At 39.3% G+C, this 14,323-nt stretch overlaps 1 protein-coding gene across 1 annotated transcript in view; it reads left to right on the top strand.

Annotated features, from left to right (window-relative positions):
- Window positions 1-12,729, top strand: part of SHCBP1 (SHC binding and spindle associated 1) — a 27,976-nt gene extending 15,247 nt beyond the window's left edge. The window contains exons 5-11 of the mRNA XM_023726785.1: window positions 165-333; window positions 646-766; window positions 3,180-3,311; window positions 3,971-4,089; window positions 9,241-9,327; window positions 9,692-9,833; window positions 11,578-12,729. Of these exons, the coding sequence (XP_023582553.1) occupies window positions 165-333; window positions 646-766; window positions 3,180-3,311; window positions 3,971-4,089; window positions 9,241-9,327; window positions 9,692-9,833; window positions 11,578-11,903 (1,096 nt within the window). The 3' untranslated portion in view covers window positions 11,904-12,729. The remainder of the gene's footprint in view (window positions 1-164; window positions 334-645; window positions 767-3,179; window positions 3,312-3,970; window positions 4,090-9,240; window positions 9,328-9,691; window positions 9,834-11,577) is intronic.
- Window positions 12,730-14,323: the final 1,594 nt, after the last annotated feature.

Below are 14,323 nucleotides of genomic sequence, written 5' to 3'. Positions count from 1 at the left end.
TTAAAATTGTATTCTGAGATTGAACAGTTGAAACAAAAGCTAAAACTCATTGAGAATCCTTTGTTGAGGTATCTATGTCTTTGTTATTCTTAGTTGATTAACATCTTCTTTTTTTTTCCCCAGCTATCTTCTGAAAACTGATATGTGTGTTTGGTTTCTTTAAGGTATGTGTTTGGTTACCAAAAGAATTCTAATATCCAAGCAAAGGGCGCCCGTGGGAGTGGTCAGAAGGTAACACACGTGGTCTCCTCCGCCATGATGCCTGGGCTGCTGCGGTCCCTGCTCAAGGACAGGCTTTGTCAGGAGCCTTGTGAGGAGGAAACAGAGATTCAGGTAAAAGGAGACTGTCTCACTCCAGGTGGCCTTTTTCCCTCTGACTCACCCAAGGTTTTCATGAATTCTACAAAGTGTTTACAGGAGCTTCCCAGAGCTGGTTTTCTGTGCCATGGGAGTTAGTGAGGGCCCTGCCTTTGGTCAGGAATAGTCACTTACCAAGCTTGCACTGGGCTCAGTGCACCGCCAAAGTGGATAATTAAATACTCAGTTTGGACTCCCTTTTCAAAGTGAGACGTGAAGGCACCTGGAGTAGTAGTCGGGTCGCTTTTGGGAGGCGTGTATCTGCCAAATGTCATTGTTGTTTTCTAGTTCCATAGTGATCCGTTGTCTGCTATAAATGCCTGCTATGAAGGCGACAGTGTCATTGTTTGTCCTGGCCATTACGTGGTGCACGGCTCGTTCTCCATTGCTGACTCCATTGAGTTGGAAGGTGAGTGTGGGAGGTCACGCAACCAGACTCATGCATGACGTGCTCACGAAAACAGTAAATTACTCATCTTGTGGCGGCTTCAAGAATGGAGTTTTAACTCATTTGATTTCAAATGAATTGCCACGAAATTAACGGTTTTCAAGGCTTACAGGGAATTGACCCACTGTTTGAGCAACGTGACTTACAGTTCTTTATAACATGTATATGTTGGGAAGACATTCCTAGTCAACATACAGAAAAAAGACCACTAGGAAGAAGTGGACTTTCCAGATTGTCGGTGGTTTTAGAAAGAAAATCTCATTTCTAGAATAAAAAAGTATACCCAGCAGTATTATTTTAGTTTAGTATTTTTTTGGACTTGTTGCTTGCTCTTATTTCATATACGTTGTGGGTATATGGTGTGTGGTTTTTTGTTTTAAATTTAGCTTATTTGTGTTGGAGTATAGGGAAGTACATTTAACTTGAAATGGGTACAAAATAAACGTCACTGAATTCTTCAAAAGCTTGATGAATGTTACAAATTCTACACTTTGTGTCTTGGCCAAAGTGTATTTTTGAGAAAATTAATGTTGAAAGATTCTGTAAAAGACAACTTCTCAGTTGTTATAATCTCCTTGTACATTTAGAGCGATTCCTGAACGTAGGCTACTCTACAGCCGTCCATCTTGGTCCTGTGTATTTCCATAACACGTCAAATTCAGATGCACCTGCTCAGCTACTCATGAAAACAGCTTCAAGTTAGCAATAAAGCTTGTAATGCAAAAAATTGTATATCATTTTGGGACTTGTGCAGCTGTTCACAAACTGCTTAAGCTAGGTTCTTTATCTTGTCAAAACTTCTTAATGGAAGTAAGGCTGGGCATTTAATCTCCTGCTGTTCACTGGTGCGGCATCTCACCCGCTTTTTGTTTTCTGTGCGTAATTTTTGTTCTTCCTCCTCTCCATGTGTGTATACGTAACACATCTGCAGGATAAAGCACTGCAGTAAAAACACTTTGTTTTTGGCGTAGTGAAAATAACATTGATATTACAGATGGTGTGGTGGATAAGAGTTCTTCCTAGATTGGCGAGGAAATTATAATGTGATTGCCAGAGTGTCATAAATATCCATCCAGAATTCTGGTACTTAAGTGTAAAAATGACTGTAAATTTACCAACCGAGGGCATTTTTGAGAATTTGGGGAATCAGGTGGTATCTCTACTAGTGTGAATATATGGAGGACTTGTTCATGAGTAAGATTTAAGCTTATCTGGCCGTGAGCTATAGCTAACACTTATAACAAGAGATATGTACCGAGTACCTGCTATGTGCAGGCCATTTCCATTGTATAGTAGGGCTTTTCTTGTTTGGAACTTCCATTTACTTAGTTGATGGTTTTATGTTTTAAGCTGCTGAGAATACATAATTTGTTTATGTAATAATCTCATTTTTTTCTTATGGCAGTTCTTTTTATATTTTTTATTTTTCTGGTTATAAAATCAGTGGTTACTGTAGAAAATATGCCAAGTACATGCAAACACATAAAAAGAATTGGAGGAAAAAAAAGGCTCGTAATCCCATCATCCAGAGTAGATTACCAGGAGCCTTCTGGTATAAGAAGTTGTCTTGCGTTCTCCGGTGTCCCCGGAGGCTTCTCTGTACGCTTCATGCATAGACAGCCTCCGTGGCTTTGCCTCTCTAACACAGTTACTGGTTTTATTTATTCAAGCCAAGACTTACCTTTAGACAGTGAGAGTTATTTCTTATCGACAGCTTTGTCTGTCTGCTTCTGTTTCATGACGAAAATCAGGGATGTCCTCTACTTTTCTGATCCTCAAATTTTTTTTGGTAAGCCCACTCAACGGCCCCATCTGCACCTTCAGTTTTATTTAGATTTATAGGGATCCAGTGATTTCCATTGGTTCCTATGTTGGTGAACAAGCTAGGTTTCTTTTTCCAGTAGCTAAACTAAGTCAGATTGTCAGATTTTAAGTCAGTCAGTTGAAGAGAATATTAAAATTAGATAACCTGAGAACTGCTTAGGCTTTTTCAAAGCTAATTTGTATTAGAATCTTGGAGTTGGAATAAAGCCTTAGAAGGATTGAATGCTTAAACCCCTTTGACTCGGCTGTGAGCATTTGGATTATTTATTGTTTCATAGTGGTTCTGTAAGTGAATTTAGTGCTGATCTGATCTGAAATGGTTCATAGGGTAGTCTTCCTGATATGGGGCAAATTGAGGAGTTGTTACTGTTAAAAATTGAATATCATGGTTTAAATTAATCAAGATATATTGGGAGATAATTACATATTACTTAAATGCAACTGGTTGATTGATCTCAAATATTGTGTGGAATCATTTGAACTAAAGAAATCTGTGTTTTTCTGTTTAGGCGTTTCCCCTCACCCATCTGCGTCTTGCTCTTTTCCTTAGGATATGGTCTGCCAGATGATATTGTGATAGAAAAGAGGGGCAAAGGAGACACTTTTGTGGATTGTACAGGTGCAGATATTAAAATCTCAAGCATAAAATTTGTTCAGCACGGTGCTGTAGAAGGAATCTTAAGTAAGTATCTGAGTATTTGGTGTATCATTTGTTCCAGGCTTTGAAGAAAATCTTTGCTTTTCATGAAGGATACACTTTAATGAAGCACCACTCTTGAGTGGGTGGAAGGTTGATTATTTAGGTACATAACCTGGCAATTTAGGGAGCTTTACTCCAAAGTGAAAAACAGTTGAGCCTGTTCTTTGAGATTTGTTAGTTTAATATTGACCTCTCTTCTGTGTGATCAGTTTTTCCCTTTAAAACATTCCAGTATCGTCTGTTTTCTCTGTGTTCGACCGAGCACTTGCTTCACCCCAGCTGTCTTCATGCCTCTGTAAGACTGTTTCCTAGGCACCGCACCCCCTCTCTGAGTTAGGGCTCTCTTCTCCCTCTAGGCTACTCAACAAAGTTACTCTCCGATTCTTTTTTCTAATCCAAAGTGCTTTTTAACTTGATTGTGCACTTCTGACGTCAGGTCATTCTTTTTTCAGAATGTTGCTTTTCGACTTCAGAAAATAACTCAAAATAGTCAAAATATTATGAATTTAGAATTCAGATGATCAAGTTTGAAAGCTATTGAGAAACATTTAAACCATGTCTAATGTGAGGTCAAGGCTGTTTCTAACGTTGGAAAAGACATAGTACTCGTGAAAGCAGCGGACTGTATGTTTTCATCACAGGCATTCACCGTGGCAAGACCACGTTGGAAAACTGTGTCCTGCAGTGTGAGACCACGGGAGTCACCGTCCGCACGTCAGCAGAGTTGCTAATGAAGAACTCAGATTTATATGGTGCCAAGGTATGCTCCTCTCCTATGCTTTTGGTGAAGGAGTTTGGGTTTTCGTTCTAAATAAATCGATAAAATATGGGGCCAAACTGTAAATGCGTATTCCTGTTTTCTTTCTTCAAAGGAGTCCAGTCAGCCCGACTCAGATATACAAGGTTATTCTTATTTTTTAGCATTTTTCCCAACAGGTTAGGAAGAAAAAGAATCCATCCTACAGGTGCTCTCTGGTAACTTAGGCCCTTAAAGTCATAACTTTGTAACCAAGTTTGTAGTAATCAAAACTCAGTTACTTTTTTAGAAAAAGTTGAACTTCTTACTTTAAGATAATTGTAGACTCACATGCAGTTGTAAGAAATAATATACAGAGATCCCATATGTATACCCTTTACCATTTTCCCCCAATGGTTCTCTTGCAAAACTAGAGTACGCTATCTCAACAGGATATTGACATCAATAATCAACATAGGGGTCACTTTGTCACCACGAGGATTCCTCATGTCACCCTTTCATAATCACACCCATTTGTCTCTCTCCCCCAGCCCCTCCTTAACCACAGGCAAACACTAATCTGTTCTCGCTTTCTATCATTCTGCCCTTTCAAGAATGTTACATAAACGGAATCATACAGTATGTAACCTTTTGGAATTAGCTATCCTCACACAGCCTAGTCCTCTGGAGACTCATCCGAGTCGTGTGTATTAGTCGTTTATTCTCTTTATTGCTGAGCGGTACCCTCTGGTGCGGCTGTGCTGCGGTCAACTGTTCACCTCTTGGAGGACAGCTGACTTGCATCCAGTGGTTGGCCGTTGAGAATAAAGCTGTGCTAACATTTGTGTACAGGTTTTCGTGTGAACCTAAGTTTCATTCCTCTGGGATAAATGCCCAGGAGTGCAGTCGCTGGATCATATGGTAGTTGCGTGTTTAATTTTTTAAGAAACTGCCAGACGATTCTCCAGAGTGGCTGTATCATTGTATCTTCCTGTCAGCAATGTAGGAGTGGTCCAGTTTCTTTGTATCCTTGCCAGCATTTAGCGTTTTCAGTGTTTTTTTTAATCTTAGCTGTTTGTATTTTCTCTTTGGTATAGTGTCTATTCAAGTCTCTTGCCCATTTTTTTTCTTTTGGTTTTAACGAAGAGAAGTTTATTTCCTCACAGTCAAAGTAGGCTATAAGTCCAAATTCAGGGCGTCAGCTCCACGGGAAGGCTTCTTCTCTCTGTCGGCCTTCTTCTCTTCAGTGTTCCCGCCGACTAGGAGCTTCTCTGCACAGGGACCCCGGTCCAAGGACGCACTGTGCTCCTGGCACTGCTTTCTTGATGGTATGAGGTCCCCCTTTTGCCCATTTTTTTTTGATTGGATTGTTTGATTTTTTTTGTAGTTCTTTATATATCCTGGATATTTGACCCTTGGCAGATATATGGTTCCCAAAATTTTTCTCCCACTCTGTAGGTTGTCTCTTTACTTTACTGATGAAGTCCTTTAATGAACAAAAGTTTTTTAATTTTGATGAAGATCAAGTATGTTTTGTCTTTTGTTGCTCATGCTTTCGGTATCATATCTAGAAATCCATTGTTAAAAATTAGTCCCCAAAGCATAACCCTATGTTTTCATCTCAGAGTTTTATGGTTTTAGTTTTCACATTTAGGTCCTTGATCCGTTCTAATTTTTATATATGATGTGATGTAGGACAAGTTTATTCTTTTGCTTGTGAAAATCCAGTTTTCCCAGCACATTTTTATTAAAGAGACTATTCATTCCCCATTGGATGGACTTAGCACCCTTGTCAAAAATAAATTGTGTACAGATGTATGGATTTATTTCTGAGCTCTTAATTCTATTCCATTGGTCTATATGTCTATCATTATACCAGTGCCTGACTGTTTTGATTACTGTAGCTTTATAATATGTTTTTTGATTGGGAAGTGTGAGTCCTCAAACTGTGTTACTTTTCATGATTCCTTTGGATATCTGGAGCCCCTTGTAGTTCCGTATAAATGTGAGGATTGACTTTTCCATTTCTGCAAAGAGGGCTGTTGGAATTTTTGATGAGGACTCTGTTGAATCTGTAGATTTATTTGAGTACTATTGACATCTTAATATTATTAAGTCTTGTCATTAAGTCTTCTGATCCACAAACACAGAATATCATTCCATTTATTTAGGTCTTCTTTAATATGTTTCAGTAACATAGTTTTTAGTGTACAGGTCTTTCACTTCCTTGCTTAAATTTATTCCTGGGTATTTTATTCTTTTAGCTGCTATAGTAAATAGAATTGTCTTCTTAATTTCCTTTTCTGATTGCTCATTGCTGATGTATGGAAACCTACCGATTTTTGTGTGTTGACCTTGTACTTTGCCACTTTACTAATTCATTTATTAGCTTTCTTGTGGAATCTTTGGGGTCTTCTACATGTAGGATCATGTCATCAGTGAAAAGGGATAGTTTTACTTCTTTTTTCCTAATTTGTATACTTTTTTTTTTTTCTTGTCTAATTTCTCTGGCTAGGACTTCCAGTATGATGTTGAATAGCACTGATGGGAGTGGGCATCCTTGTCTTATTCCCCATCTTAAGGGGAAAGCTGTGAGTTTCTCCATCGAATGTGACATTAGCTGTGGGTTTTCCATAAGTACCCGTTATCAGATGGAGGAATTTCCCTTCTATTCCTAGCTTGTTGGGTGTTTTTATCATGAAAGGGTGTTGGATTTTGTCAAATGCCTTCTTTGTGTTGATTGAGATGATCATGTGTTTCTTTTGTTTTTTTTGATTTTACATTGATCGATTTTCTAATGTTGAACCACCCTTTGCATTTTGGGGATAGATCCCATTTGATCATGGTATATCATCTTTTTAATATGCTTTGGATTCAGTTTACTAGTATTTTTTTCATCACTATTCATAAGGAGTATTGCACTCAGTTTTCTTGTGTCTTCGTCTGACTCTGGTATCAGAGTAATGCTAACTTCATATAATGAGTTAGGAAGTGTTCTCTTCTGTGTTTTGGAAAAGTTTGAGAAGGATTGGAGCCACTTCTGTAAACATTTGGTAGGATTCCACAGTGAAGCCATATGGGCCAAGACTTCTTTTCTGGGAAGTTTTTGATTAGTGATTCCATCTCTTTACTTGTTATGGGTTTGTTGAGATCTTCTATTTTTCCTTGAATCAATGTGAGAAGCTTATGTGCGTCTAGGAATTTGTTCATCCAGCTTATCTAATTTGTTGGCTACTTGTTCATAGTCTTCTCTTATGATCCTGTTTCTTTCTATTGCAGTGTCCTCACTTTCATTTCTGATTTGAGATATTTGCTTCTCCTCTCTTTTTTGCTCTGTCAACCTAGAGAATGTTTTTGTCGATTTCATTGTTTTTCCCCTCTCTATTTTATCAATCTCTGCTGATTTTTGTTATCTCCTTCCTTAGCTGCTGCTTTTGGTTTGGTTTACTCTTCTTTTTCTAGTTCCTCAAGTTTTTTGGTTAGGCTGTTGATTCGTGTTCTTTCTTAACTAGACATTTATAGATAGAAATGTTCCTCTGAGCACTGTTTTCGCTGCATCCCATAAGATTTGAAATGTCGTACTTTCATTTTCATTTGACTTTAGGTATTTACCGATTTCTTCCTTGACCCATTGGCTGTTTTAGTGTTTTGTTGAATTTTTGTATTTTTGTGTATTTTCCAATTTTCTTTCTGTTTTAATTTTTAATTGAACTCCTTTGTCGTCAGAGAAAATGCTTTGTATGATTTCAGTCTTTTTAAATTTATTGAGACTTGCTTTGTGACCTGATGTGCGGACTGTCCTGGAGAATGATCCGTGTGCACTGGAGAAGAATGTGTATGGTGCTGTTGTTGGGTGGAATGCTCTGTATATGTCGTTAGGTCTACTTGGTTGGTAGTGTCATTCAAGTCCTCTGTTTCCTTGTAGATCTTCTTTCTAGATGTTCTGTCCCTTAGTGAGAGCAGTGCAATGAAGTCTCCAACTATTATTGTAGAGCTTTTCTATTTCTACCTTCAATTCTGTCAACTTTTGCTTTGTATATTTTGGGGCTCTGTTGTTGGGTGCATATATGTTTGTAGTTGTTATATCTTCTTGATGAATTGACCCTTTTTATCATTATATAGTGTTCTTTTTTGTCTCTTATAACAGATTTTGACTTCAAGTCCCTTTGGTCTGATATTAAAATCTCCACCTCAGGTGTTCTTTGTTGCTATTTGCTAGGTAGCTGCTGGCCTAAATTATTTTCCTTTTTAAATTCTAAATGATTTCTGGTGGCTTTGTATTTCATTTTATTCTGTTGTATATGTGTTTTCTCATGAAACACTCCCACTCTGAGAAAACAACTCTACATGCATATGGTAGATGGTGTCATAAATGGTTAATAGCAACTCTTTATCTATGAAATTGTGTATTATTTCCCAAATGGTTTCTTAAATATAGAAGTTTAATGGAATCATTTTCACTTTTCAGTGTGTCTAGCATAGCATCAGGAAATACATTATTCCTGTTACTATTACTTTTTGTTGGTACCTTGTGGTGCTGAGGGACAGGTGAGAGAATTGGACCATGCATAAATCTTTCTAGTTACTCTGCATAAATAAGACACTTGAATTGGCTGCTTATTTTAACATGTCGTAGCAGTGGAGGCTATTCATTGTCTAACTCTTGGATGGAATTTTCAGGTTAGGTTAGGTATTTTAAAACTGGTGTGTTTTTAAAAACATAGGTCTTTTTTCCATCCTCAAATTACAATATTTTACTAGTCTCAAATGCTGTTCTCCAACTAACTGAGTGTCTCTGAGAGAATGGTTATTTTGCAATCCAAGTACATTTTTAACAAAATTGTTAAAAGATTGTTTTTTATTTTTTGGTAGAATCAGAAAACCGATTTGTCCAGAATGAAAAAATAGGACAGGAATTAAGTGTTGACACTCTTAGCCAGTGGTGTGTGTGTGCTTTGTTTTGTTTTTGAAAGTGATAAATGGTAGATAGTTAGCTGGAAATGGAGGAAATGGAAATGCTGATAAGAAGTACCTAATAAAACTTATCCCTAAGACATGTTATGTTTGCACGTTACCATTTGTACTGTATTAAAGGGTAAGAAGTGATTGTAATAAACCTCTTATAGTTCTGCCTTTTAAAAGCTGATTGTCAATACTTTAACTTATAACTTGTAGGGAGCTGGTATAGAAATATATCCTGGGAGTAAGTGCACCCTGAGTGACAATGGGATTCATCACTGCAAGGAAGGGATACTCATTAAGGTGAGCACCTGCTGAAACACCCTCTTTCCAAAGATTAGAATGGTTTATCTAAGAAAAATTATGTTTTGTTAAATTCCCATGTTGGGTTCTGCTGTTTCCTGATTTTGAAATGCATAGTTGATCAACGTTAATAGTATCAATAGTTGCTGGTTGACTGTCTCTTGCGAGGATGCCTTACTGCCTGTAGATGTGTAGAAACAACGGAAACGCTGCATCACTCAGCACTCAGACTGGGCGACAGCATATTAACAAGCAGAGCTTTTCTGCTTATTTTTACAATAGCCTGAAAAAAGGTGAGAAGATTTGTAAAGCAGGAAGTGTTGAATGTGACAGTCCCTTAAAACCTTTGTCTTCAACGTCACAGGACTTCTTAGATGAGCATTATGACATTCCCAAAATCACCATGATGAATAATGTCATACACAATAATGAAGGTTATGGCGTCGTTTTGGTGAAACCTACGATTTTCTCTGACCTGCAAGAAAATGTCCAAGATGAAACTGAAGGTACTATATTTAGTAATCTTTTATGTAAAAGAATAGATCTAATTTACTCTGTTCCTGCACTAGACTCTGATACTGCTCTGGTCTTTCTTCTCGTCCTTAAAAAAGGATTGCTGTCATCTGCTTGGGCGTGGAGACAGAGAGGCTTGGTAAAGCCATACATGGAATCTCAGGGTGGAGGACACTTTCAAGGTCAACTAGTTCACCTATTCATTAGCAACCTTGATATCATAGTTTTTCTGGTCCTGCTGTTCCCTCCTTCTGCTTGCTTTCTGAACATTTCTAGAATAAGGTTGAGCGTATGATAGCAATGGTGTCTCCTGCTGGCATTTGTTAAGGATGTTGTGGTGGCTGTGTGCTGTTGAGTTGATTCTGACTCATAGCGAGCCTGTGTGACAGTAAAACCGTCCCGTAAGGTTTCCTAGACTGTAATCATCACAGGAGAAGATCACCAGGTCTTTTCTCCTACGGAATGGCTGGTGGGTTTGAACCGCCGACCTTTCGTTTAGTAGCTGGGCACTTACCCACTGCACCACCAGGAGAGAAATGCGTGTACTAGGCTGAAGGCAGCACTTACTGGAGGGGATAGTGGAGTTTGCTCTGCTATCTTTTGGTAGAAGCAAAACCCTCCCTGTCACCTGCCTTTCTTGGCAGAAAAGTTGCAGTAACACAGTGGGAAATTTGTGAATTTGAAGCCATGATCCAGATCAATAGTAAGTCTCAGTCATGTGGAAGGATTGGACCTTGAAGTTGGGTGGGCAGAGTTCAAAGGATGACCAGTAGTCCGCATCGTCCTTCAGGATTCACCCACTTATTTCCCTGTGAGTGTTTCATTATCTCACAGCTCTATAGTCAGAAGTCCAGGCAGGCTTGACTGGGTTCTCTGCTCAGGGTCTTACAAGGGTGAAATCAGGGCGTCGGTTGGGCAGGGCTCTTGCCTAGAAGCTCTGGGGAAGAATCCGCTTCCAGCTCATTCGTGTTGTTGGCAGAATCCAGTTCCTGGCAGTTGTAGGACTGAGGTCTCTGCTTTCTTGCTGACTGCTGGCCAGGAACCTCTCTCCGCTCCTAGAGGCCACTCTCAAGTCCTTGGCCTGTGGCCCCCTCCGTCTCAGCAATGGAAAAGTTTCCTCATGAGACATCCCTCTTACGCTTCTCATCTCTCTGGCTTCCTCGTCTGCAAAAGCTCTGCTTTTGGTGGGCTCCTGTGACTAGGTTAGGCCCACCCGAAGAATCCCCTTTCTTAAGGTCAACGGGTTAGTATCCTTAATTACATCGGTAGAATCTGTAGAATTTCTTTTGCCATGTAAGAATCATGGGTGTAACAACCATGGGGGCCATCTAGAATTCTGTCTATTACACTCACCCACTGAGAATGCTAATAAGTAGCTGCTAGAGTGACAGTTCCTTTAGGAAGAGTAGTACTGGGTTTTAATCTTTGCATCTGAACACAGTACTTAGCAGATAGTAAATATGCAGGAAATGTCTGTTGAGTCAATGAGAGTCTAGGCTCAAGAGGATGAGTTGGAAACTGGTGATCCTGTGTGAGGGTAAGGAAACCTGGGCATGCAGAGCAGGACACCTGCTCACTGAGATTCTTCTGGTAATGTGTGTGTAAAATCCAGTCAGATCACAGCAGGAATCTCTGGCAGAAAAAACTTGGAATCTCTAATAGATTGTGTAAAAACATATATGCTTTAGTTGGGCTCCTTGTATGTTTAACTTTGTTTTACGTTTTTTGTTTGTCCAGAAAATAAAGCGCTTAAAATTCAGACAAGTGGAGAGGTAGATGCAGCTGAAAAAGTGGATTTAGAAGAGCTGATTCAGTGTGCAACTGGTAAAATGGAGCTTTACGCCAGCTCTGACCCCTTGGAGCCAGTCGAAGGCAACTGTGAAATTGTCAATGAACTAGTTGCTGCTTCCACAAAGAAAGGCCAGATCAAGAAGAAAAGGTTGAGTGAACTGGGGATCATGCAAGCCGATGTCACCCTCATGTCCCAGGAGATGTTTGTTTCTATCGTGGGGAACCAGTTCAAGTGGAATGGGAAAGGGAGTTTTGGCACGTTTCTGTTCTGACCGCCATGATGTGACTCGATCTCGCCTGTTGGATTTGGCATGCGCTACCCTGAGAATCACTGCCGCTATCATAGTTTGCTTCGTGTCTGTATTTTATATTCCATGTACTCAGTTGGGTTTGAGTGTAATATAGATTTATTTCTATCTGCGGGTATTGCACAGAACGCTCCCTCTTTACAAGGAAGGTCATAAAAACATAACAGAAATAGTCGGAGATTTTTTTTTATATAGAAAGTCTAGCTTTCCTAGACACATAGTTCTCCGCTATGAAGCCTGTTTGTAACTTTCTAGTGTGGATTTGAATCTAGCACTTCAAAGGCAGTGAGTGCACGCAGATGTGATGTGGCAAAGGTGCCGTGTTCTTCTCACAGTTGTCTTTTTATCTCAATGACAGTGAGTCTCCTTTCCAACCAGTATTTGCATAATACTTGTCTTAAAATAAAAGCTTTTATGATTGGGAAGTTATCTGCCTAATCAGACTCCTTATTGAGAATCTGAGCGGGTTGCATTTTTATGTTAAACTGTGCAATCATTGAAACGGTAATAGGTAACATAGCAGGTTTGAAACAAATGGAATGTGTTGTTGAGAGCCAGTGCACACGTAAGGCATTTGCATTATTGCTGAATATGAATGATTAAAAAGAAGGTATTTTTCTTTCACCCTAACAGTATTCTGATCAAATTTCTTCTCTTCCAAAGTCAGAATGATTACCTATACAACCTGTATTAGCTACGTGGTCTTGACATCATATTGTAAAACACAGCTTCTAGAAGTATTTATATTTAAAAAAGTATATGTGACATTAATATGCCTACTGATTAAAATTATACTGATGAAATAACCAGCTTGAATCTTGTCGTCTTTTCCAAGGCAACTATGGGCCATGGTGTCCGTGTAGCATATATGATCATTGAAGTACACGCCCTATTTTGATATCTCTTTCTAGTGTTTCAGAAAGGCTATTCGGTTCTTTTTTAAAATGTATTTATGTGTGTTTCTTAAGTTTGGATAGATAATAACTTATTTTTCAGATGCTACTAAATGTGGAAGGATTTATGTAAGGTTTATTGTTTGGCCAGTTATTGCTTGGTGTTTTCATTTTTCTTCCCTTTTTTAAAAAAAAATTTTACGATGTTTTAAGTGAAAGTTTACAGCGCAAATTAGTTTTTCATTCAAAAATTTATACACAAATTGTTTTGTGACATTGGTTGCAATCCCCGCAATGTGTCAGCACTCTCCCGCTTTCTGTTTACACCCCAAGTTCCCCGTGTCCATTCGTCCAGTTTTCCTGTCCCTTACCGCCTGCTCGTCTTCGCTTTTGGGCAGGTGTTGCCCGTTTGGTCTTGCACACTTGGTTGATCTAAGAACCATGTTCTTCACGTGTGTTGTTACTTGTTTTACAGGCCTGTCTGATCTTTGACTGAAAGGTGAACTTCGGGAGTCGTTTCGGTTCTGAGTTAGCAAGTTGTCTAGGGGCCATAGTCTTGGGGCTTCCTCTAGTCTGTCAGACCAGTAAGCCTTGTCTTTTTTTTTTTTTTGCGGGAGTGGCAGGGAATTTGAATTTGTTGTGCATTTTCCTCCCACCCTGTCCGGGGCCCTCTACTGTGATCCCTGTCAGAGCAGTTGGTGGTGGTAGCCAGGCACCATCTAGTTCTTCTGGGTTCAGGCTGGTGGAGACTGTGGTTCCTGTGACCTGTTGGTCCTTTGGAGTAATATTTTCCTGGTGTCTTTGGTTTTCTTCATTCTCCTTTGCTCTGGATGGGATGGGACCAATAGATGTATCTTAGATGGCAGCTCGCAAGCTTTTAAGACCCCAGACACTGCTCGCCAAAGTAGGATGTAGAACATTTTCTTTATGAACTATGTTTTGCCAGTTGACCTAGATGTGCCCTGAGACAATGGTCCCCAGCACTCACCTCCAGAAACTTGGTGCCTCAAGGTGTTTGAATGTATCTAGGAAGCTTCTATGGCTTTGTCGTGGTCAAATTGTACTGACTTCCCCTATATAGTGTGTTATCTTTCCCTTCACCAAAGTTAACACTGGTTTATTATCTAGTTAGTGATATTCCCCCTCCGCCCCTCCCCTCTCTCATAACATCAAAGATTGTTTTTTTCTGTATGTAAAGCTTTTCTTGAGTTTTTAGAACAGTGGTCTTATACAATATTTGCCCTTTCAGGATTGACTTATTTCACTCTGCGTAATGCCCTCCAGATTCCTCTATGTTGTGAGATGATTTGTAGATTCATCGTTCTATCATTGCGTAGTATTCCATTGTGTGTCTATAACATAGTTTGTTTATCCATTCATCCATTGTAGGACACTTAGGTTGTTTCCATCTTTTTGGTGTTGTGAATAATGCTGCAGGGAACATTGGTGTGCGTATGTCTATTTGTGTGATGGCTGTTATTTCTCTAGGAT

The sequence above is a fragment of the Trichechus manatus genome, unplaced genomic scaffold (genome assembly GCF_000243295.1).
Source record: "Trichechus manatus latirostris isolate Lorelei unplaced genomic scaffold, TriManLat1.0 scaffold00014, whole genome shotgun sequence".
Lineage (NCBI taxonomy): Eukaryota > Metazoa > Chordata > Mammalia > Sirenia > Trichechidae > Trichechus > Trichechus manatus.
Note: the sequence above shows the minus strand (reverse complement) of the source record. Positions and strands in the feature narration are given on the sequence as shown.